The sequence below is a fragment of the Cervus canadensis genome, chromosome 19, assembly GCF_019320065.1.
Source record: "Cervus canadensis isolate Bull #8, Minnesota chromosome 19, ASM1932006v1, whole genome shotgun sequence".
In the NCBI taxonomy this organism is placed as follows: domain Eukaryota; kingdom Metazoa; phylum Chordata; class Mammalia; order Artiodactyla; family Cervidae; genus Cervus; species Cervus canadensis.
This window is the reverse complement of record NC_057404.1, coordinates 7,568,063-7,593,913: the sequence shown is the minus strand read 5'-3', so window position 1 is coordinate 7,593,913 and position 25,851 is coordinate 7,568,063. Positions and strand designations below refer to the sequence as shown.

The following is a 25,851-nucleotide window of genomic DNA, read 5'->3' as shown; positions in this document are numbered from 1 at the left end:
GCGACGCCGCTAGACTAAAGCAGCCAATCGCGGAGCTGCGCGAGTTCCACCGGGTCAGGGTGGTTCAGCTTGTCATAAGTCTGGCGACGGTTTGTCCTTTTCTCTTTTCCCTGGAATTACTGATTATTCGTCCTTGCTAGGAAAAAAAGAGAGAGATGTCTCTACGCTGCGGGGGCGCGGTCCGCACCGTGGGCCCCCGGGTGAGCAGCTGGGGAAGCAGGGTGCGGGCGTGGGGTAGAGGGCTCCCATCCCTTTAGAGCGCCCAATAATGCCAGCATTTACTGAATGTTTACTTCTAGCCAGGTTTTATTCTAAACATTTTTCCTGTGGTATCTCGTCTGATTCTTTAGACACCCCCACGAAGTTAAGTCTCTGGTAGTGACTTGTTTGTAGGTGTCTCTGGCTGACGCTAAGAGCTGTCTTGGTTTGTTTGTTTTTTTTGCATATCAGTGATTTGTACTAGACACCAGTTTGGACAATTAGAACCCAAAATCTGTGCTGTAAAATTGAGCAGGAGACTTGGGCAAGAACAGTAGCAATCGGGCAGCATCTTAATAGGCACACTTTTTTTTTTTTTGGTACTCTTTGAATTTTATAGTGTTTTGGCTGTCTTGTCCATGTATGTGTTCAGATCCAGAAGCTGATGGCTTCTTTTGGTCAACAAATACATATTGAGTGACTTCCTTGATCAAACACAGAATGTAACGGTAGAAAATTGGAATAGTAAGTTTGGTTTTCCTACTTCAAGTTCTCTGAAATCAGCTGGGTTAAACCTTAAACCTCTTAAGTTTTAACACATGTGTTTATCCAAAGCCCAAGGCAGAGATAATTTACTTCAGATTTTATTTAAACGTCCTTGACTCGTCAGGAATAGAAAATTCAAAGCTGTAGCATCTTCTCCTGTTATTGCAGTTTATACTTGAAAGACAGACTTTTTAGTCCTGATACGGGTAAAGTGTGGCATGTTTTGTTAGCCAGTTCCAGAAGTTTCCAAATCTATTTTAAATGTAGACAGAAATAGTTAATTCCTATTCTTCTTTGGGTCCTCCTTAACCTTAGATTCCAAGCTTCAACACAGAGCTTGTAAATAGTTTAACGTCATTTCTGAATCAGTTCTCTGGCTTACTTTTCCTTTTAGCTATGTAAATAGGTTAAAACCAAGTTATTACTAACTCTACTAAATAAATTTTTGCCTGGGAAATCCCATGGACAGAGGAGCCTGGTGGTCTATAGTCCATAGGGTTGCAAAAGAGTCAGACACGACTTAGTGACTAAATGGCAAGCTAAATAAATGTCATAATGAACCCTTTGTTTAGGTATTTGGAAGATATTTATGCAGCCCTGTTAGAGAAGTAAGTTCCTTGCCAGATGAAAAAAAGGAATTTTTACAGAGTGGACCAGACCTTCAAGAATTTATATCTGGTGATCTGGCTGACAAGAGTACTTGGGATGAATATAAAGGAAATTTAAAACGCCAGAAAGGAGAAAGGTAATTGAAAATTTGGAGTAATTTTAACATGCCATTTCTTCATAGTGCATCATTTTCAGATATAACCAAGCCTTGGAATACATTTTTAATCAGCTTGTTAAATTTAGCTAAAAATCATTAGAAAGATAACAAACATAGAATAGGCAAATAGGTGAAATTTTCTTTTCTGTCTGTCCTCTGACAGCCTTGCTAGGACTTAGCCATCCTACACCACCATCTCCCTTTTCTATCCAGCAACAAGTGTCTTCAGAGAGCAAAGATTATCACCTAGATATTAGTCTGTTACACTTCAATAAGGTTTTCATTGTTACTGGGTGCTCGTGATCTAACTTGTTGTTTCTCCTAGCACGGATAGCACGCCTTAGTTTAAAAGAATGGTAAGAGAATTTAGTGCAGAGCACAAATTGTTTTGGGAGATACTTTACCCAGCAACTTCTAGACTACAAGTGGGTGGAAGTCAAGGGAAACCTGAGGATATGTAGTCTTTACTCCAAATTTTAGATTCTTTTCCATTTAACACCTATCAAAATCGAAAGTTCACTTATGGGGTCTCTTTTTAATCTGAACAAATACAGAACTTTTTGTCAGTATTATTCATTAAGAAATGAGATGTTTCAGAAGCTCCTTTTTTTTTTTTTTTTAAAAGATGGTATTACCCTTGTGCCTTTGCAAAACAAAGACGTGAGCCAAGTGCCCTTACAGACACAGTTACGAGTGTTTTCTAAGGTGGTTTGAGCAAATCTAAGTTTGATTCTGTTATCTTCTATGGCAGAAATTAAAAGAATCATTCCTGGATTACAGAGGGAAAATTCTCAATTGGTCATCATAATAGAGCAAAGTAACTTCAAAGCTGTGTGCTTATTTGGGAACATATTTGTTAACATATAGTTATTTTGGCTTTCCGCAGGTTAAGACTACCTCCATGGCTAAAGACAGAGATTCCTATGGGGAAAAATTACAATAAACTGAAAAACACTTTGCGGAATTTAAATCTTCACACAGTAAGTTTTCTTTAAGTATCCCTCTTTACCTGAGACATAATTTTTCTATGCATATATAACTTGAAAATTAATAAAATACATATTGAAAATAGCAAGGAAAGTAAATAAAGATGTTTTCACATTACTCTCAGTAATGGAAATATATTTAAAAGTTATTTTCCCTGCAAAAGAAGCAAAAAGTAATTGTATTTCTTAGCCACTTATTTAATAGTACAAACCAAAAAAATTTTTTCTGCCATTTAGGGAATGAGAGTTTTTGTTTGTTTTGTATTACAAATTAAGTACATGCTTGTTGGAAAGGATATATTAAGTGTGAAACATACTATATGAAATCTCAAGTGTTTGTTATACCACTTTAACTGTTCAACATATACCCTTGCGGACTTTTATTTGTACATATGAAACATATATATTCATAGTTTTTAATTTAAAAATGGAATCCTAATATCTATGTAGTTTGGCAGTTTAACAGCATTTCCAAATAGTGAATTTCCTAACATACTGTAAAAAGAATGGAGAGTATAAAATGCCTGATGACTAATTTGCTCAATTGATAAATATTTTCAGCCTGATTGTATTCAGTCCCCTTTTACTCGTAGGTGTGTGAGGAAGCACGATGTCCCAATATTGGAGAGTGTTGGGGAGGTGGAGAGTATGCTACCGCCACAGCCACGATCATGGTAAGGTGCCCTCAGGTTCCAGAGTTTTAGTCTAGAAACTGAAAGGAAATGTTTTATGTCTTTTTCCTACAAATGTGCATTTTGAGTCTCAAAAAAATATGATGATATTTTTTGTTACATATGAGTTTGTGGGGGGGAAAAACTTGACAATAATCTAACTTGTTATGATCTCACCTTTCTCTGAATAAGTCTGTTATTGATTCTTCCATCTACCTGATAGAATATAATAATTAATTATGTGCTACCTTGAACTACCTCTTCTATTGATTTATATTTCCCTCTCATGGGCCTTTCAGTTAGCCCGTGGTCATCTGATCTTGAGTGTGCTAAACTGGACTCCAGGAAGTAGGTTGGGCTCAGGCCTCCTCTGCAGAGCTTTATTCTTGGACCAGCTGCTCGCCAAGGATATTCTTATCACAGAGGATGGAAGGAACACAAGAGGGCAAGCCAAGCATCCATGCACATTTGAGGCTTATGCTTGGTCACACCTGCTGTCATTGTATTGGCCAAAATAAGTCACATGGCCACGCCAGCCATCAATGGGACTAGAGGACTAAGTTCCTCCCCCAGAAGGCTGGCCCTGCAAGTTACATGGCAATGGGTAAAATGTACGATCTTAATATGATGGAGTAAGAAATGGAATTCACAATGCAGTCTACCGTATTTATTCATACAAAGAGATTAAAATATTGGGTTAAATCTAAATTATTTCTAACTTAAAGTTCATACTTGTCTGGGGAATGTCTGATAAATGAGTTATGCCAGCAAGAGACTATTTACATGAGAAACTGGAGATTCGTGTGAGATAGAGCTCCTTCTAGAATAATACAGAGCCTGCGAGAGAGCTTTTCTAAGTGACACAACATCAATGCTTGAAGGAAGGAGTTATTCTGAATACTCCCTGATGGAAACCTCTGGTTTTACCCCTTGCCTGCTCTCCGTGATCACTGTTGGTGCATAGTGACTCCTGGGAGGTTTCATTGTTTCAGTAACATTCTGTGAGATGGTGGGCCTAATTACCATTGCAGTGAGTTCCTTCTGAGCGAGTTAAACATAAAGGGGAAGAATTGCTTTCTGCCTCAAATCAAAGCCCCTAGCATAGGGCTTTGAAACTCCAGTGGCTCCGAAACATCCGCGGTGGCTGTGCTTGGCCAGGGGTAGAGCCTGGTAGTGACCCGTGGCAGCAGAAGCAGGGTCCTGGGGAAACAGCAGGGAATCCCGTTACCAACTTTTTATGTGTTTTTCTCTTTCATCTGTTTAACAAGAGAGAGCTATGCCTTCTGTTTAACTTCCACAGAGATCTGCATATTGATAGGTTAATTGAGTATTTTGTTTCTTTTAACATCATTTTTGTTAAAATTAAATAGATATAAAAGAATTTTTATAACCTATGTGTAAGTTATAAAGACTACCAATACACAGATACCCTGATACCTCCAGTTTGAGAACAGAACATTAGTCTTTCATCCCTTCTAGAGCCCATCCCCTTTCTTTTTCCCATTAAGGGAACTTATTCTGAGTTTATTGTTTCCTTTTCTTTCTTGTTTTACCATATATGTTTGTATTCCTTAACTATATTATTTAGCTTTGAATGTTTCAAATTTCATATAAACGGTCAAGATTTGTTCATTCCTTGCGGTTTTATTCCCTTTCAATTATATTCTTCAAAGTCATCTGTTTATTTGATTTAAACTGTAACATCTCTATTCTAGTTGATGGGAGACACATGTACAAGAGGTTGTAGATTTTGTTCTGTTAAGACGGCAAGAAATCCACCTCCCCTGGATGCCAGTGAGCCCTACAATACTGCAAAGGCAATTGCAGAGTGGGGTCTGGATTATGTTGTCCTGACGTCTGTGGATCGAGATGGTTAGTGCGTCATCATTACCTCTTCTTAAATTGACTTATTAAACTGTGACGTCATCTTAAGCAATGGATTCTCTTGATTCCAGATTTGCCTGATGGAGGAGCTGAGCACTTTGCAAACACTGTATCTTACTTAAAAGAAAGGTACTTATTTTTGCATTTGCTTGTGTAATTTAGGGACTTTTGTTGACCCATATTATATTCAGTTTATTTAAGGTTTTTTTAAGGTTAACTTAAAGCAATGGTTACTAACCTTTTGCAGGGGATTATAAACCCGTTTTATAATCTGCTGGAAATTAAAGTCTTCCCAGGACTGAATTGAATAAATCATCATCTAGGAGAAGTTAGGATGAGATAAACGCCCACATTGTTAAAATATGTAATCTTGATATAAATTTTATTTATGTTGACATGCCCTGGGGATTTTACCCATAACTCACATTTTATTAATATGTAAATTTTAAAACCCTTTCAAAAGGAGTTTATGCTTATTTCCTACAGCTCAGAACTAGTCTGACACCTAGCACACTCAGTAAATGTTTTCGCCGTGTTTCCCCCAATATTTTCTTTTTTTTTAATAGTTCATTTAAAAAAAGTTTGGTTTTTCCACCCATAAAATTGATTTCACAAACTACCAGTGGGTCTCTCCTTGTGATTAAACAGTGAGTTATAGATGTGTTCTTTCAACATCTCTTGAATCCCTGAGAGGGCGTGATGTGGTGCTTTCTACATCTGTTCCCTCATAAAACAGCTCCCCCAAAAAAAGTTGCAGTTTGGTTTGTGAAAAAGCTTATTAGTTTCTCACTCATTTCTACTGCTTGTCAAAGGGAACAGCTCTCTTACCTAGTTCATACTTTAATGCTTGAATGCATAGTATAAATAGATTAATATTTAGCTTGTATTTCATTTAAGCAAAGCTCATGACTCAGCAACTCAGAAGACAGGTTTTTTTTGTTTTTTTTTTTTTTAAGAAGACAGCTTTTAAAGCCCAGAGCACTTGTGAACTATTTTACCTAGAGGAAGGGAGGAGGGCACTATTCATGAATGTTTTTTTTTATTCATGAATTTTAAAAGAAATCAAAATTTAGGCAATCACTTTATATTCACATAAGAGGTATCCCAATTTACTTTCTTAAAAATGTAAGTTATTTTATATTTAATACTTTATATTTTAATTTCTTCAAACAACTTTTAATAAAGTTTAAAAGTGTATGTAATCCCCAAATTTATTCTGATCATTATTTGCAAGCAGATGTGTTTTAATCGCAGTGTACATATGGTCTGATGTTCCAGGTTGTTACTGTTTTCATTTAACAGTTCATACATAAGCGTTTGTGTGTTCGTGCTGTTCTTGGCAAGATTCTGAAGCTTACTGTGTTGAAACTGATACTGAATGCATACTGATGATTTCTATTTTGAGCAAGTTTTGTCAGTTCTTTTCCTCAGTGTGATACCTATCTCTTTTTCGCTATAGGAATCCAAAAATTCTTGTGGAATGTCTCACCCCTGATTTCCGAGGAGATCTTAAAGCGATAGAAAAAGTTGCCCTGTCAGGATTAGATGTATATGCACATAATGTAGAAACAGTTCCAGAATTACAGAGGTGATTTCATGTATTGAGTAATGTTGGGAAATTTGGAGGGTCAAATCTGCTATGCTTTTTTTCAGGGGAGAACGTTGTAATTTTATAAAGTGAACTCTTCTTTTTTAAACAAAACTGTGTTTTTTAAAAAATATATATATGTCTAGTACAGAAAAATTAGAAAATATAGCCAACAAAAAGAGTATAAACATCATCCATAATATTTCCACTTGGTAATATCAATTACTTGCATCTCAGTGTCTGTATACTTACATATGTACGCATACAAACATAACTAGCATCTTTTTTGGGTAAAGTATTGCAAGTGGTGATGAGCTGGGTTTTTTCCCCAAAGAACAATTTTCAAAAAGAAAAATATTACAAAAGAGCAACTGATTGTAGTTCTAAAAAAAGACATAACAATGCATTTGACAATAATATATGCAGTAAATGATGCTGAAGGAAAAAATGGTATCATTCAGATGTATTTTAAATCTCTTAAAAAGTAGGTACTGTGCTTTCTTACTCTTCCTAGTAATTTTAGTAGTTAGAAATAATTACAGATTGTTATTCTGTGTCAATAACTATTCATGTTTCAGAAAAATAGAAATGTTCAGGCAAGATTATACTTTCATTTTCATTATTTTAGTAAAGCATTTGGTAGTGATTTTATTAGCTTCTACACATTATTCTGTGTCATGGAAAGAAGTATGATAGACAATAACCAGCATTTCCACTAAATCATAAATGTATTAGGGAGCATAATTTAAATTCAGTGGAGAAATACTTTCAAAAAGTATTTTCCTTATTATCAGTATTGTGGTTACTTTTAAATTCATAAATTTGTTCCCTCTCCTCCTTTGTGAACTGGTCTCTGATTAACAATAGCAACATAGCAGCAGATCAATTACACAGAATAAAGGTACATTAGAGTTCAAACGACCCACTCCAGTGTTCTTGCCTGGAGAATCCCGGGGACGGGGGAGCCTGGTGGGCTGCCGTCTATGGGGTCGCACAGAGTCGGACACGGCTGAAGCGACTTAGCAGCAGCAGCAGAGTTCAAATGAATGCAATTTAACGTCAGCAACTGTGTCCTTTGGGCCTTTATCAATTTAAAACTCAGTGGTTTGTCCCCTGTTGAGGTCAAGCGCACAACCTGTTCCAACCTTGTCATATCGTGTGATCCCACCACCAGTGGTGCCAGTTTCTCTGTTTTCATTTAAAAACATGATCCTTTCCAGTGAAAATTCCAGAATCGTGCTTTTTTTTTTTAAACCTAAGAAATGTCAGTGCTGTATACTTACCAGCAGAGGGCAGCGTAGTCTTTAGAAAAGAAATGAAATGAAATGAAAGTTTGAATCCTCTGACATGGTTCAGGTTAAACAGTTTTTTCTTTGTTCAGTATCGAAATTTTCTTCCATGTTTTCCCCCTTTCTCTCAGTCACCCTTATAATCACTCATTCTCCGGCTTCAGAATCCTGGTTTCTCAATGAGTAATTCATAAACTGAATTACTTCATTCATTACTTCTGTTCTCATTTTCTCTGCCCCAGGCTTGAAAGGCCTGAAAAGTCAACAGAACGGGGGGCCTAGTGAAGCCTTATTTTCTTTCCCAAAGTAACAGTTTGACATTTGTGCACAAACGCTACCATTGAACCATATGATGCAACGTGATGTCCAGAGTGTACTTTCCTGGTCTTTCAGGTTGCTTGCATGATTATGTACTTAGTTGAGCTTGTGGTTATTCTTGCTGACAACAGCTCTGCTGTTTTCAAGGAAAGTTCGTGATCCCCGGGCCAATTTTGACCAGTCTCTACGCGTACTAAAACATGCCAAGGAGGTTCGACCTGATGTTATTTCTAAAACATCTATTATGTTGGGTTTAGGTGAGAATGACGAGCAAGTATACGCCACGATGAAAGGTAAAGAAATTGAAAAATGAAAACTGTTTTCCATTTAGCTTGAGTGATAGCAGGAATCCCACTTTGGAAGACCTGGTATGCTTTCTCCATAGTCTCGGTGAAAGCGCCAGTGAGAACAAAGATTCAGGATATGGTTATAAACAGCAGCACAGAAAGGGGAGGAAGTGTGTTTTCTTAAAACTTTATGGAATGATGTACAGGAGGCTTAGAATATGGAATTTGCATCCCGTTTTATTCCTTACCTTTCATCAACTAAAAACATGATTTTGTCTGCTTTTCTTGTCCAGTCAAGACAATTTTTGAGTGCCAACCAGGTGCCAGCAGCTCTGTCAACCACTGACAGCTCAGAGATGACTAAGATGAATCCAGGCCTTTGAGAAAGTGCTTACTTACAGCATTGTTACATAGCATGGTGTGCTTTCGACTATTTTAGTCTATTAAATCCGTTTACTTTGCAATTCTTGAGCTTCTTAAATTTTAAAATATAAAAGCTTTTATTTTACCTGAAGGTCCTTGGCCAACTTGCAGCTATCTGTTGATTCAAAGAGTAACAAATTCAAATAATAATTAAAAGCTACCCTTCACAGCAATGCATACAAATAGCACTGTAAAAAAATCTGCACATGTAACATGTGCTTTTTCTCCTATAGCACTTCGTGAGGCAGATGTGGACTGTTTGACTTTAGGACAATATATGCAGCCAACAAAGCGCCATCTTAAGGTACAACTACCATAAGTTCCCAAATATTTCTTAAATTCAATCTTTATTTTCTATAGGTAAAATTCAGACATTTATTCATTCATTCAGAAAACTTTTCTTGAGTAGTAACCGTGTGCCAGACACAGTACTGAGCAGAAGACACAAGATAAGTAACACAGTCTTATCCTTAGGAATCTATATATATAAGGCATGACTGATCCTTCCTCTTTTGGAATAGCTAGTGTAATACAAAATTGATGTTTCCCCTTCACTGTAATTCACTACCATTGTGTTCTGACCAAGTAGCCAACAAGCAGATTTACATATAGAACTAAAGTGATTTAGGAAAATTCTAGAATCTAGAATTAATTCTTTAAATCTAGGTTGAAGAATACGTTACTCCTGAAAAGTTCAAATACTGGGAAAAAGTAGGAAATGAACTTGGATTTCATTATACTGCAAGTGGCCCCCTGGTGCGTTCTTCATACAAAGCAGGTAAGTTAGATGGGAGGGCATGCTTCTGTTTAGTTCATAATTTTAGTGTAATTTTACTAGCTGCAGTACAACTTTTTACCTTTGTAATTTCAGCTCTTATTTTGATAAATAGCTTGAGCTGACTTATGAAAATAAAAGCCTTTTTCAAGAGAGAAAGTCATGTGGTAATGGCCACTACAAGAATAAACAGCTAGTTATTTTTTGGATATATCCAAATTGTGTTATACTATTAATGATCTTTTTAATGATTGTTATACATTGAAGTCTAAATCCTAGATATGTTTAAATTAGGCATAAATTCTGATTGTAAAAATTAATATTTAGGTGTTAGTAATATTCAGTGTGTTCTGTAAAGAAATTGAAGACTTTTTTAATGAACTAGCAACAGCTTATCTTGGTTATAAAACCCAAGAATTTAATCAGACGCTGATTGACAGACTGTGGGAACTTTGGAAATCAATAATTGTAAATGATTTATCCTTATTCAAGCAGTGCTGTTGACAAGCTAAAAATATATATAAAGGATAGGACCAGCAGCAGCTTCCAGGGTGGGTGGTTAAAGTAGAATATCATTTGAAAGGAGTTTTTGTTTTTTGTTTTGTTTTTTGGTAAGGCAAATTTCTCATTTTTACAAGTAAGTGAATTATAAACCTTTTAATTCCTTTAAAATTACCAGTAAAAGAAACAAAGCCTTAGATTCAGATGATGGATTAGGATCTGATCATATGGTTCTACTCTTACCAGATTTAGATAAAGCATGGGACAGCAGGGATTATTCTCTCCATTACTTGGCTAGGTTATGAGCCTTGGGATTCTTGGTGATTGTGTACACATCACAGTCATTGCATTCTACTCAGAAGATCCCCTGGAGAAGGAAATGACAGCCCCCTCCAGTATTCTTGCCTAGGAAGTCCTATGGACAGAGGAGTCTGGTGGGCTCCAGTTCATGGGGTCACAAAGGAGTCAGACACAACTGAGTGACTAAGCAACAACATTAAGATGACAGAGAAGTTCGTCAGGCTCCTCGTGATGTTGGGCCTGGAGTACTGAGCTCTGGCGTTGAGCACTGAGCCGTGTGTAACAGCCAGAAACGAAGGGGAACCTTAAGACCTGAAAAGTGAAAGTGCCCCCCTCTAAGTAGCTAATTTAGTGCACAGGCACCTCTTAGAGTGTGGAGAAAATGCAAGCCCATTACAAGTGAAGAGCTCTTGCTTCCCTAGAGGGGAATAAGCTAAAGGGATTCCATCAAATGAAGTTGCTCAACTGCAGCAAGGTCTCTGTTATATAAACGTCGAATCTAGGCTGATAATGTAGCCGAATTGCTCTCTGAAATAACGGTGCCAGCCAACAGCAGTACTTTATCAGTGATGAGGAATAGATACTGCACATAAAGGAGAACAGATGCACCTTAGATACGATAGGGTCACCCTTTATAGTATGTTGGGTTACTCGAAAGAAAAATGGTAGGAATTGTAGTGATAGAAAAAGTCTTTTAAGGATAATGATCATTATGGTTGGGGAAAGAGCCAAAGATGTGGGGGATCTGTAGGGTTAGAAAATTATTGCCGTTGAGATTTGAGAAGAAGGAAACACCAATAAATACAGAAGTCTACTTTAAAGGGAAACATGGAAGTGTAATTATTCTGAAATCTATACCTTAAATTGATATTAATATATTTTAATTTTTCCTAAATAGGTGAATTTTTCCTGAAAAATCTAGTGGCTAAAAGAAAAACAAAAGCCCTGTAACATCTAACGAGACATTCAAGATCATGATAATTTTGGAAGTTTCACTCCAGTTATTAACAGAAGTGATGGTAGAATGCCTAGAATTCAGTGGATACATCCTAATTTTTTTGTTTTAAGGAAAATGTCAATAAGCTATGCATATTTAATTATAATAATTCATTCGTCTTTTAGCATGTCTTCTTTGTCCCAGTAAACAATTGCTTGTTGTGATGTAATCATAAAACGTCTTTGTAAGAGTTTATCATTAAATAATACATTAAAAACTTTTAGAAAGTCTTTTGAGCCTCTATATATCATTGTCACCTTTCATTTCTGGAAAATGACATTCTGTGATGAAACAGTATAGACTTGAGATTATGTCTGTTTATGTTTAGCAAAAACATCATTGGAATAATTTAGAAAGGCTAAAGAATTTCAGTGTTGACCCTTCATATAGATAACAACTATTTTAGACCTACAACATAGTTCTACATTGATTACTTGTTTAGGACTTCTATGAAGCCAAGACTGTGATGTTGTCCAAGATGGGGAAATATAACCTAAGAATAAGACATTAACTCTGGTGAGGTGATTGTGTTTTATCATAGTAATGACCTGAATGAGGAATTTCTTTCCTAAGTATATAGAACTCAAATTCATCCTTTGACTCTGAATCCTGTTTTTCTACCACATCTCACAAGGGACATATTTAGATGGCAATATGGTAAAATATGTGATTTGGATAGCCAGTTCTGTTTTGAAGTTTTAAATACGTGAACTAATTTTTTTATAATGTGTATAACTTTGAAAATTACATTTTAATTTAACTCAGGGGAGCCATATATGTTTTGACTCACTTTCCTTATGCTGTGTGTGCTCAGTTGTGTCCGGTTCTTGGGGACCCCATGGACTGTAGCCCACCAGGCTCCCCTGTCCATGGGATTTTCCAGGCAAGAGGACTGGAGTGAGTTGTCCTTTTCTCCTCCCGTCACCCTCCTTATAGATCCTAATGAGTTTCACTGTGTAAAATTAGCCCCATCAACTTCCCATCTTAACATCTGTGGCAACTACCCTCCTTAAAATATATTATCTCACAGGAAAATATGAATTAATTTTCAGACTCTGATTTTGTAACATAATCTGCTGTTACAATTGCCCAGGGTAGGCAAGTGGTAATGAAACATTATTTTGTCAAGTGTTATTTTGTCAAGTGAAATTTTTGGTATCCCAATGTAAAATAATTAAAATGGCATTTTATTAGCATAAATGTAAAAGTTTTGGGGGGGCTCCAAAATCACTGCAGATGGTGACTGCAGCCATGAAATTAAAAGATGCTTGCTCCTTGGAAGAAAAGTTATGAACAACCTAGACAGCATATTAAAAAGCAGAGACATTACCAACAAAGGTCCATCTAGTCAAGGCTATGATTTTTCTAGTAGTCATGTATGGATGTGCGAGTTGGACTATAAAGAAAGTTGGACGCCAAAGAATTGATGCTTTTGAACTGTGGTGTTGGAGAAGACTCTTTGAGAGTCCCTTGGACTGCAAGGAGATCCAACCAGTCCATCCTAAAGGAGATCAGTCCTGAGTGTTCGTTGGAAGGACTGATGTTGAAGCTGAAACTCCAGTACTTTGGCCACCTGATGCGAAGAGCTGACTCATTTGAAAAGACTGTGATCCTGGGAAAGATTGAAAGCAGGAGGAGAAGGGGACGACAGAGGATGAGATGGTTGGATGGCATCACCAATTCAATGGACAAGAGTTCGAGTAAACTCAGCAGTTGGTGATGGACAGGGAGGCCTGGCGTGCTGCAGCCCATGGGGTCGCAAAAAGAGTCGGACACGACTGAGCAACTGAACTAAACTGAACTGATGTTAAAGTTTTAATTTGTAAAAACTGCTCATAAAAATAGTGAATGGTAAAATGCTATTTTGATACAGATGTGAAATCGGGAGTCATGGGTGACGATTGCAGTCTTTGTCAGATCTCAATAGTTCATTTACTCCTTTTGTTTTATTTTGGTTACATAATCTTGAGAAAAATCCTGTTTGGTACAGCTAAATAATAATACATTATTTTAAAAATTTAAAACATCTTGCAATCTCAGGATACTCTCCAGTTAAATAAAATCCAAAAAGCTGAAAGGTGATTAGCAAGAAATGTTCGATCTTTTGAAATTGTTATTCCTCCACTCATTATTGCATAATTGACCATTGTATCATGAGTAGAATATGTGACCAAATCTAGATCTTCCTAGACATTTGAGTGTGGTGAGCATGTACTGTAGAGATGTAGGTATAGTCCTTTGTACAACTGCACAAGAATGGGCAGGCCTGAATTTTAAAAGGCCAGGACAGAGCTTTGACCTTGCTAAACAATGATGCATTAAAAACAAGCACATTTAAATGCACAGACATGGCGGGCAGCCTATACGAAATTTCTGACTGGGTGGTACAAGTTAATGCATCAGTAGTCTCCAATGTGTAAAATTTGGTATGTGCCCATTTCAATGTCTGATCCTTTTCTTTTTGTAGCAAAAATGATATTCTTTGAAAAAGTGAAAATGACAGATGGCACATAGTTTTTAATCACAAAGTCAACTGATACAGAGGTCTCTGCCCCATTTCCAATGACTAAATCAGCCAACCCCCAAACCTAATTCCTGTCTGGTCAGATATAATTATTAATGAAACTAGTTTGAACAGGAGTTTCTCTTACTTGAAGCTGAATGCATTAATTTATTTTTGTCATACCTCACAGCTTGCAGGATCTTAGGTCCCTGACTAGGGACCTAACCCATGGTCCCCTGCATTGGCAGGTGGATTCTTAACCACTGGACCATTAGGGAAGTCCTGAGATTTTTATATATCCTTTTGTATTGATTTGAATTTTTAAAAATCATGTCCATGTATTATTTTCAATTCTAAGTACTAGTTAATAATCTCAAATGCTGGGCTGGAAGAAGCACAAGCTGGAATCAAGACTGCCAGGAGAAATATCAATAACCTCAGATATGCAGACGACACCACCCTTATGGCAGAAAGTGAGGAAGAACTAAAGAGCCTCTTGATGCAAGTGAAAGAGGAGAGTGAAAAAGTTGGCTTAAAGCTTAACATTCATGCCGGGAGCCAACACACGAGACCCTACCCATGACAAGGTCATCAGGAGAAAACCTGACAGGCAAGGCGGATCAGGTTTTCAGGGATTCCGAAAAGCTGCCCCCAGCCCTCAACTTAAAGATGATACCTGTCTTTCTGATGCCTGCTTCAATAGATTACTCCCTAATTTCTGTGACACAGGCAGAAGGCCTTCCCCGATCTCTTTCCAAATAAGAATCAATTTAGAACGTTAATCAATAAGTTTCCCAGGTGGTGGTATTTTATGAGATTATCCAGGGTGAAAGGAGTGTTTTAATTTAAACTCCTTTGCTGGTATTTTAGTTTGTTTGGCAAATGCATTTATGCCCTTGGTGTTAATATGCATGACTGCTCATAATACCCTAATCATAAAACAGCATAAAGAACCTGATCATATAAAGGCCCTAATGGACATAGAGCCCTTCGGGGAGTGAGGAAGCCCTATTAGAAAACACAAGAAAAATTATTCTAAAGGTGGTTATTGGCTTGATGCTTGCTTGCTGTGTTTTTGCTCTTAATGTGCTAAGGTTGTGTTATGGAAACCATTGTTAGTATAGTTAAAGATCTAGAAAAATAAGAGCTTACCCCTAATGAGATGGTTGTTAATTGTCAGCCAGGAGTGCTAGGCAGAGGGTGCCTCACCAAAGTCGCAGAGTCAGTGTGGGGTAAACTTAGATAAACACAACTGACAACTTCTGCAGAAGAATTAGTTTTTATGTTAACAAGGTTATACTTCTACTCTGTACTGTTGCCCTATGAGACTGCTACCTTTCGGTTAAGGTCACCATAGAAATGGAAAATAGGTTTACATTCACCTGACTTGCATAAAATGTTAATAGGCCCCAAGGCCAGAGGATAATGTACAAGACCCTCATAAACAAAGAAGTATGCAGACAACACCCTGGTTTCGTGAAGGACAAGCTGATGTAATGTTAAACTATCTTCCCCTTAGAAATGTACTAACTTAGGGTATAAAAGCTACGGTAAAAAATAAAGCATTGCCAGACTCTGCCAGACCCTGCTGCATCCCCCGTCTGGTCACTCTCTCTCTCTCTCTCTCCCTCGCAGACTTGGCCCTATCAAGGCTGGTCTCACGTGTCTTCTCTCCTTCTCTCGCCGATGCCATTCATCCCGAGGGTACCCCCTGGATCCTGCCGAGGCTGGACCCCGGCACATTTAGAAAACTAAGATCATGGCATCTGGTCCCATCACCTCATGGGAAATAGATGGGGAGACAGTGGAAACAGTGTCAGACTTTATTTTGGGGGGCTCCAAAATCACTGCAGATGGTGATGGCAGCCATGAAATTAAAAGACACTTACTCCTTGGAAGGAAAGTTATGACCAACCTAGATAGCATATTAAAAAGCAGAGACATTACTTTGCCAACAAAGGTCCTTCTGGTCAAGGCTATGGTTTTTCCAGTGGTCATGTATGGATGTGAGAGTTGGACTGTGAAGAAAGCTGAGCACTGAAAAATTGATGCTTTTGAACTGTGATGTTGGAGAAGACTTTTGAGAGTCCCTTGGACTGCAAGGAGATCCAACCAGTCCATCCTGAAGGAGATCAGTCCTGGGTGTTCATTGCAGGGACTGATGCTGAAGCTGAAGTACTTTGGCCACCTCATGCGAAGAGTTGACTTATTGGAAAAGACCCTGATGCTGGGAGGGATTGGGGGCAGGAGGAGAAGGGGACGACAGAGGATGAGATGGCTGGATGGTATCACCGACTCGATGGGCATGAGTTTGAGTAAACTCCAGGAGCTGGTGATGGACAGGGAGGCCTGGCGTGCTGCGATTCATGGGGTCACAAAGAGTCGGACACGACCGAGCGACTGAACTGAACTGAGCTGAATAATCTGAGAAGTACTAGCTAATAAATCTTTTCTTTGCCAACCAAGCGGCTTGTGGGGTCTCTCATCCCCAACCAGGGATTGAACCAGGGCCACTGCAGTGAAAGCCCAGAATCTTAAACATGGGCCACCAGGGAGCTCCCCTAAAAATAGAAACATTGTATCAATTTTAAAAAACACAAGGTCTTTAATTGTCTTAATAGGGAAAACAATGGTAACCACCTTCTTGAAACCTTTCACATAAAGGCTTCCAATTGCTGTCAGTTAACCTACCAAATCGCTGGGGCTTCTTCCCCATTACAGCCAGGTTACATGGCTCTTTTGTCTTTTCCTCCACTTACCAGTTCTCCCACCTTCTAATCAGTAACCATGTTTTACACATTAGTTATCAATCCTAGGCATTGAAGCATCCTGCAACTTAAAACCAGTGCCTAATTCAACTGCTTTAGCAAGACACCTTTGCGTTATAATCCCTTTACTAGACTTTAAGATTATTAACAGAATATAAGAATATTCTCAAGCAGAAATGAAAAGCAGTTCTAATTAATAAGCCCACTCCCACTTCAAAATCTTATAAGGGTGAGGGATCATCTACTGTCTCTTTCTGTTGTTTTGTTTCCTTCACTCTAGTCTGCCAACTTTTTCTTAAAGGGTCAGATAGCAATATATATGAAACCATTTAAAATGTAATCATGTAAAAGACATCTTAGCTCACAGGTTGCTGGCCAGGTTTGGCCCATGGGATTTTGTTTGCCAATACCTGGTCTGTTCTCTCCCTTTCTTGCATCATTTGAAAGAACGACATAATGCCCCTTTCTCAAAAAAGGAGTGATTTTCCTGTCTAATGTCAAACTGTCATGACTTAATTAGTTACTTGCACTAGACAAAAAATAACGCAGACACTGGCTTATGAAGAATATTTTATTTATGTATTTGATATCTGTACAGATGTCTCTGTCTTCATCTTTAGCTCTGTATTATTGAACTGCAAAATTCCTAAAGGATGAGATTGGTTTCACTCAATTTGTATACTCTCGGCAGAGCACAAGCATCAAATGGACATATTTCAATAATGATAAACACAAGAGAAAATGAAATATAAGTCAACAAGAGACATAAGAAAAAAAAGCAGATGAAAACATGAAATTCCTTATTTTAGGATTATGCTATACATTAACTTGTAAAATCTACTTCTGTAAGTTTATATATGAGTTTATATTGATTTTATTACTTAAAATGGGAGAAACTGCAGTGAGTCACAGGAATAAAATACAAAGTAAAAGTAACAAATATTTTGGGCTTTTAAACTAAGAAACAATGATTGCTGAGGGAAAACAAGAGGAATGATACAGATTTTCATTTCACTACACTGATTTTTTCATGTTTTTTAAAAAACATTACCTTTTAGTCTTATTTGGATTGATTGGAAATGGGCAGTGGACTAAAGAAACCATTGATACAGCCCATTAAAACAAAAGGAGCAAAAGAACAAAAACCAAACCATACTTGCAGGGTTACTTCTAACGTGGAAGCACAGGCAGAAAAAAAGCAGAAAGGCTGCATTCTGTCCATGGCACCCTCCTCAATTCAGGGGGACGAGAAATGGCATGGAAAACACCTCACCCAATTAATCCAGAAAGCTTTAAATCTCCGTGACACTATCGGAAAGGTTAACAGGTTTAGCCCAGTATTTAGCACAGCCATTTCATGGCAGAAAATACATGGGGGCGGGGGTTTAGTCACTCAGGTATGTCTGCTGCTGCTGCTGCTACGTCGCTTCAGTCGTGTCCGACTCTGTGCGACCCCAGAGACGGCAGCCCACCAGGCTCCCCCGTCCCTGGGATTCTCCAGGCAAGAACACTGGAGTGGGTTGCCATTTCCTTCTCCAATGCATGAAAGTGAAAAGTGAAAGTGAAGTCGCTCAGTCGTGCCCGACTCTTCGCGACCCCATGGACTGCAGCCCACCAGGCTCCTCCGTCCATGGGGTTTTCCAGGCAAGCGTACTGGAGTGGGGTGCCATTGCCTCCTCTGAAGTTGTGTCTAACTCTGTTGCAATCCCATGGACTGTAGCCAGCCAAGCTCCTCTGTCCATAGAACTTCCCAGGCACGAATACTGGAATGAGTAGTCACTTCCTACTCCAGCAGTGAAAACACATACTTAATGACAAATAGATAAACCACTGATCAGAAAAACTGAGGAGGGCCACTCCCATTACCATTCAATATTGAAGTACTGCCTAAAGATATTTTATAAAGTAAAAAGTGTTTGAAGTTTAATTTTACAAAAATTGACACCATTAAAACCAACATGATTATTTGCTACTCATCCAATCACTGAGGTAACAATATTATAAAAATATGTAAAAAAAATTCTAGTTTCATAATTACCAGATATGCTAATTCCCATATAGCTAGTATAAATTTGATTATTAAAAAAATAGTTTTGTTTCCTTAAAAGCACTTGGTTCATTTATCATTGAATATCAGATAGGTATTTGCTATCTTGAAGTACCGAAAAAGTTACAAATAAAAATGGCAATGTCTACACTCTGGGTTTCTTGTTGGGCATATCCTGAAGACTAAACTTTGGAATTTCACCAGAAGGAGCATATGGAATTCTCTTTGAAGACACCTTCTTGCCAATTGTTTCAATCTAGAGGAGAAAAGAAAATTGTTAACAATACCTAAATGTAAAACTTTGCGATATAGTGTAATAAGGGCTAAAACCCACATGATTTTTTTTTTTTTAAAGGCAGAAAAAGTTTCTCAGGTTGTGTGGGTTGCTTTGAAAGACCTTTGGTTCCTTCCATATTTTTTGTTTCTAGAGTCAGTCTACATTCCCCTTTTCATATTCATATCTAGACATGCTCATTCCTCTCATTCTTAACACCAGACTCCCTCAAACAGGATAGGAGATTACATGCCACTGTGGCTTTAAAAGCATATGCAAAAGCAATAAACAGGCCAACTTCCCATTAATTCACATTCTTTCAAACTCTATTCTAATGTCTTGTTTCCCTTATTCTAAAAAACTTGCATAAGTTATAACAGCATAGTTATTAGAAGTTCAGGCTTCAGAGTCTGAAAGGCTCCAGTTGGAATCCTGACTGATAATCGCTGATACCTAAACTCTCGAAGGTCTTTCTTCCTTGTTCGTAAATGGTGTTACCCACCCACCTCAAAGGGCTGTGGTAAAGATTCAATTAGATAAAGCGCTCAGGACAGTGTCTGGCATATTAAGTCAACCTTCAATAAATGAATAGTAGGCAGTTCTCATTTTGCATATTACATTTAAAACTTCTCCCCTTCTTTCCAAAATTATCAATATTATCTTTAAAGACACTGTTTCTTTAATAATAGTTTATCTCCTCTCTACAGCAGAGATAAATATACTACATAATTTTCAGAAATGTATTTTTAATTAAAAATGAAATTTTAAATTAAAAATTAATATTTAATGCTGACTCATACCACAAAGGGCTTCTGCTTTGTTTACTTATTTATTTGGCTGGACCAGGTCTTGGTGGCAGTACTCAAGATCGATCTTCATTGCTACATGCAAGATCTTTAACTGTGGCATGTGAATTCTTGGTTGAGGCGTGTGGAATCTAGTTCCCTGATCAGGAATTGAAACCAGGCCACCTGCACTGGGAGTGTGGAGTCTTAGTCACTGGACCACCAAGGAGCTCCCTCTGCTTTGTATTAATCAGTTGTCTTATTTAATGGCTTGTAAATTCTCTTTATTTAGCAATTCCAGTCTAATAGTTTTTTTTTTAACCCTTACTAGGAATAGTTAATTATAAGAGCTCAAACTCATTTAAAATATAATATATATATATATATACGTCTCTGCCTTTCTCCTCTAGATGAGCAAAACAGCAATGAGAGACAATGTTTCTGTGCCTGCAAATAATGTTTAAAAAATAACGCTGCTAAGTTAAGTCATGACTGGGAAAAAGAGTCCCATTACTCACTAAGGAGGGGCTGGATAGAAGAGTCCCCAGGGTCTTTGATGGAATGTGAACGGACAAGGATGTCATCTGATTTGTGTTGCAAGATAATCTCTCATGAATGGGGAGTGGGCACTGAATTCTAAGTAAGAAGGATCTTCAACAAGTCAGTGATAGGTTAAGAGAAACAGATCAGATATTTTGAACAGGGAACGAGGCCTTATCAGTACCTCTCCAAGACACAGCTGGTGCTAAGCAGACGCACAGAGCCAACTCTAAACACTGCCACGCTCTGCTCTGCTCTGGGACTCTGCTGACAACAATCTCCGGGCAGATTTCTTTATCCTCCCAACCTCCCCCTTGGGGCCCAGACTCCACGTCTGCTGAGGAAATGGAAAGTGGCTCTTTCTTATTAATACCTTTGAGGCCCCTGGTAGAACTGAAGAGGATGCAACATAAAATGTACTGTGCCGCTGTCTGCTCTCCAAGCGTTCCGTAACTAACTGCCAAGCGTTGAATTAAGACAGGGCCAGCACCACTGCCGCTCCCATACTTTCCATTCAGACCTCTCACGGCACCAGCATAGTGCTACGCACTCAGACAGAGATTCCTAAAGCAACATGGGACAGCTACAGTATGAAAACATTTCTAGAGGAATAAATAACCTGGCCTCTGAGGGGGTCAGTGTGGTGGGCACAATGTCACAGCAGCTTTGGAGGCTCTAGAAAACAAATTTTTTTTTAATGCATACACTTTCTTCCTTGATGTTTATACGAGGTAGGGTGAGGCACATCTTGGCCCTATAAACTTTGTAAGAGAGACCAAACTGAATGACCTTTAGGTTATGAATTTGAGGAGGGAGTAGAGTGCTTCACAAATACCAGAGAGACTCCCCAGAGAACGGACTGATGTTTTCCCAGAGCTACGTTATTGCTAAAGGAGAAAATATCAAAATCATAACAGCCAGGGATTTCCCTGGTGGTCCAGTGGTTAAGGATTAACCTTGCCAGTTCAGGGGACACGGGTTCAATCCCTTACCCGGGAAGATCCCACATGCCGAGGAGCATCTAAGCCTGCATGCCCCAACTACCGAGGCCCACATGCTCCATAGCCTGGGCTCTGCAACAGGAGCAGCCGCGAAGATGAGAAGCCCGCACACCACAACGAAGACCCAGTGTGGCCAAAAAATAAATTAAAAAAAAAACAAAAATGAAAAAACTCAAAGCCATTTTAAAACGCACACGACCAAACAAGTGAAACAAACCAAGGCAGGATGATGCTCACCTGGAAGCCAATGGTTTGCAGCTCATTGTGGAGCCCATCCAGGACACGTCGTCCATCAAAGATAAAGGCTGGTTTCAGCATTTTTTTATGAATGCGTTCGTAATCCAGTTCCTACGGAGAAAGAGCCAGAGAAACAATTGGAGCGCACTCAGGGACGCGCGCCGCACCCCAGAGGCTGCGAGAGCGCCTCGGGAACCCCCGTCTCGCTCGGCCTCCTCACCTTAAACACGTCCCACTCCGTGCAAATGACGACAGCGTGGGCGCCGTCGCACGCTTCATAGGGGTCCTCGGAGATGGTCACGAGCCGGGCCACTGCAACAGCCCACAGAGGGCCGGGGGGGGAGCGACTGCACGTTACGCCTTTAACACTAGGACCGCACGGGGAACTCAGAGTCTGACACAAGTGGGATGGTCTGGTTGAAATACGAGTGGGGGTAACAGGGAGGCGCCTGGAGTCGTCCCCCCGTCTTGTCCCAGAAGCATCTCCTTGTAATCTCTGGGGCTTTTAAAAAGAATATCTTGGGAAAATCGTGAGATTAAGCCACTTCATTACTTGATTACTAATTAGTAATTACATTCCTAATCCACTGGATTACTTCAAATCAAAGTTGATGAAGCAATGTCTGAGAGTTTAATTTTAGAGAATTGAGGTTGAAAAGAGGGGCCTAGCAATGATAAAAATGACAAAAACTGAACAACCAAAGGTTTCCGGAGAACAAATAAGTTTGGGAGCCCAAACTCAAAATGACGCGTGAGAGACAAAGCCTGACTTACCTTGGTCATCCTTTGAAACTCCTGGATGAGAAAGATCCACAACTATTTGTTCCCTTGGTACTTTTGGATCATATATATGGAGGTGTGCGCCTTCATCCATCAAATATTTGCTAATATATATACTAGATGACTCTCTGAAGGAAAAAAATAGAACACAGCTTTGCTATGCTTCTGAATGGCATATATTTTAATACCTATGGAATTTAATATACAGGTGAGATTCTATCTCTTGTGAGGATATGAACGCCCACTTTTTTACTCTTTATACTATACACATACATGTATTTCACATACACAGCTGCCATCAAAAAAATCAGGAAGAGGAGTTAAGATTCTCAAAAAGGTTGAATTATCTGAAAGAATTAATACCTTGTATCACCGGTGTCCTTTTTGAAAGCAAACCCCAAAATTGCTATCTTCTTATCTGTCACTGTATTAAACAGACTGTCTATGATCCGGGAAGCAAACCTCCTTCTCTGGTAGTCATTCATGTCTATAACCTAAAAGGACATGTACAATTATGCAAGGATCAGTTAAAAGAAGCATAGCCTATGCAAAAACTGCTTTTAGCTTTATGGTTAGTACTCTTGTATGAATACAAGCCTTATGAATTAACAGGAGGCAAACGTTACCAACCTCTTTAGTATCCACAGATCAGAAAAAACAAAGGATTTTACGCACTCCCTTCCTTTCCCACTCCTCCCCACCCTGAAAATTTTAAGTTTCATTTGGTTTTAACTTTACACGCATCAGACTGGGATGGATGTTAAGGTGGGGAGCACAGGTAAATTCCAACCCCATTTGAGGTCTGCCATGAGGCCAGCCTAAAAAGGCACATAGAAAATAGTGTTCTCCTTAGCCAACTTCTCCAAACCCTATGGAAGCAATTAAACTCCAAAGTACTCGCTCATGTGCTTAACCAGGCCTTTCATCAAAACTGGGTGTGAGCAGAAACAAGATAGAGAACAGTCAAACCGTGGACAGAGCTACAGTTGCCTCCGGATGAACCATAACACCATGAACATTCGGAGAAATGTTTAACTAAATGTTACAAGTAAAAGTCTCTGATCACCTAATCTGTTACTCTCCTAAGAATTTATAAACAAACATCATATTGTTGACCAGAGGAATATAAGGAAAGACTTTTTTTATTAAGGCTCTAAGCTTCTAGAAGCCATCTCAGAGTCGGAGAGCTTGGGAAATGAGCTCAAAGCTTTAGAAAAATCAAGCCTTTTTTTTTGCCACATAGCTGCAAGGCATGTGGGATCTTAGTTCCCCAACCAGGGATCAAACCTGTGCTCCCTGCAGTGGAACCGTGGAATCTTAACCACTGGACTGCCATGGAACCTGGAAAATGAAGCCTTTGTCTGCATTTTCCCCACAATGGACAGTAACATAAAGCCGTTACACTAGATTGAGTGAAATGAACTTAGAAGTGTATATTTCCCTAAAAATGCTCATTTCCTTACTTTCCTACTCACTGCTGAAATCTGAAAGATTATAAACCTGGGGAAAAAATATTTGGAAAAGGTACATACACTGACTGGTTTCTTGAGCAAATTACTTAACACCGTTAAGCCTCAGCTTCCCCATCTATAAATGGGATAATATTAATGATGAGAACTAAGATACTACATAGAAAGTGCTTTAAAGAGTGCCTGGCACAGAGTAAGCACTCAATAAATGTTAACTCTATTTCCAGGTTGAGAAGGGTCTCCAATTTTAGCTCTGTGAATCTCAAAGGGACAAAACAAATATCAACACATGCACACCATTTGCAAGCATAACAGTAGAGGTTCTTCTTTTATTTCTATCTTATGCCTTTTAAGATGAAGAACTACAATTAAAAGTTTTTGCTTTACATAGGGAGCAAATTTTGTTATTAAAATTAAAAGGAAGACTTGTTTATCATAAACTTTCCTCATAGCTGATTACCAAAACAGACAAATTATAAACACAGAAGCTCAATAAATAAACCTAAAATGAACAAATTGGATATAATAATGATTGAGTTCCTGGAAAAAATTAATACTCTCAAAAACATTTGACAGAAAAAGATGATATGTTTTAATTGGAAGTTAATCATAACCTGCGGACTATAAATACCTGCTGCCAATAACGAGCTACTTCAGGCAAATTCAGAGCCTCACAGAGATAAACCAAATTCAGAACATCCTTTTGAAAGCAACTCCCACCAAAACCTGAAGAAAAAAAAATGACAATATTTTCATTTGGAACCACACAACTAAATCATGTTACAAATTTCTGTGTCATACTAATCAGAGGGCCTATGCTAGGATTTTTAGTAATAAAATTTGAATGTGGGAAAATTAGTGAGTTTATAAATTATGTGAAATTTGTAAGAAACTAATTAACTCTATAAATAATTTCCTAATAGTTATAAATAATTTTAAATAATTACAAATAATTTAAAATAATTTTCAAATTAACTTAAGTTTTGTTTTTTTTTTTAACTTAAGTTTTATTGTGGCTACATTTCTGTTTTTCCCCTCATTAACTGCTCCACATCTCTCAGTCTAACACAGAGCTGGCAAACTTTACCATTCCCCATAGAAAATATTTTAGCCTTTGTAGGTCATGTAGTCTCTGGCACAACTATTCAACTCTGCCTTTGTTGCTCAAAAGCAGTCATAGACAATATGTAATCAAATGGGGATAGCTATTTTCCAATAAAACTTTATTTACAAAAACAAGCTGTGGGCCAGATTTGGCCTGAGGACTGAAATTCGCCCACCGTTTGAGTGCAATGCAGTGTACAGTGAGGGCTGGCATGAGCTTTGAAGTCAGACACACCTAGCCGCTCACTAGTTGTATGACTGAACAACTCAGGAAAATTCTCCCAATCCTTAATCAGCAACACTTTTATATAACAGGTGATAAATTAAGATTTATAAACACCTAGTTCATAACTTGTTGCATAACATGCCTTCAGGAAACAGCAGCTACTTTTATTAAATGGTCACTAGAAGAAAATATCAGAAAGACAGAAAAGGCCAGGAAATCAGTATTGAAAAATGGCATAAAGCCCCAGAAACATAGGATGTGCTGCCTATGGCCCAATCTGTAAAATACTTTTTACCTTTGCATCAACTTTATTAATTTAAATGCAAAAATATAGGCAGCTCTCATTAAACTCAGTAGTTATGTCCTATAAATTAGCCACAAACACTGAATTAGCAAATACTGAAGTGTTGCTTGTAGGTAAAATACAGCATTAGGTTCCTGTGAGCTTCTGGTAATGTTTTTTGTCAACTGATCAACATAATATTGTTTTATGTGTGCTTATATTTAGAGACACCTTATTTAAAAATATTGTTGACCTTCATTAACAATGAACTCAAAGCCAACAGCACTGAAGTGAAGCTTATCAAA

General features: G+C 38.2%; 2 protein-coding genes across 4 annotated transcripts in view; one reads left to right on the top strand and one right to left on the bottom strand.

The window, feature by feature from the left end:
- The first annotated feature begins 16 nt into the window (after positions 1–16).
- On the top strand, positions 17–11,759 carry LIAS (lipoic acid synthetase). Of its 2 annotated transcripts, XM_043438268.1 has the most exons (11): positions 17–200; positions 1,317–1,489; positions 2,397–2,490; positions 3,090–3,170; positions 4,883–5,039; positions 5,123–5,180; positions 6,511–6,639; positions 8,394–8,539; positions 9,190–9,260; positions 9,623–9,734; positions 11,431–11,759. In XM_043438268.1, the coding sequence occupies exons 1-11, from the start codon at positions 156–158 to the stop codon at positions 11,481–11,483; spliced, it is 1,119 nt and encodes a 372-aa protein (XP_043294203.1). In that variant the 5' UTR covers positions 17–155; the 3' UTR covers positions 11,484–11,759. The 2 variants fall into 2 exon arrangements, with proteins under 2 accessions (XP_043294203.1, XP_043294204.1); XM_043438269.1 differs by lacking the exons at positions 2,397–2,490; positions 4,883–5,039; positions 5,123–5,180 and having other exon boundaries at positions 43–200.
- A 6,760-nt stretch (positions 11,760–18,519) lies between these two features.
- The window catches only part of UGDH (UDP-glucose 6-dehydrogenase), a 32,167-nt gene continuing 24,835 nt past the window's right edge, over positions 18,520–25,851 (bottom strand). For both annotated transcript variants that reach the window (XM_043438565.1, XM_043438567.1), the window contains exons 7-12: positions 24,565–24,659; positions 22,828–22,958; positions 22,459–22,592; positions 21,905–21,996; positions 21,685–21,795; positions 18,520–19,103 (exon numbers count right to left, since the gene is read on the bottom strand). In XM_043438565.1, coding sequence (XP_043294500.1) covers positions 18,993–19,103; positions 21,685–21,795; positions 21,905–21,996; positions 22,459–22,592; positions 22,828–22,958; positions 24,565–24,659 — 674 coding nt within the window. In that variant the 3' untranslated portion in view covers positions 18,520–18,992. The remainder of the gene's footprint in view (positions 19,104–21,684; positions 21,796–21,904; positions 21,997–22,458; positions 22,593–22,827; positions 22,959–24,564; positions 24,660–25,851) is intronic.

Bases quoted from the DNA above. Each gene is read 5' to 3' on its own strand.
- LIAS (XM_043438268.1), top strand. From the start codon at position 156: ATGTCTCTACGCTGCGGGGGCGCGGTCCGCACCGTGGGCCCCCGG. The intron at 2,491-3,089 runs GTAAGTTTTCTT...TTTTACTCGTAG, and splicing joins GGAATTTAAATCTTCACACA to GTGTGTGAGGAAGCACGATG. The intron at 5,181-6,510 runs GTACTTATTTTT...TTTTCGCTATAG, and splicing joins GTATCTTACTTAAAAGAAAG to GAATCCAAAAATTCTTGTGG.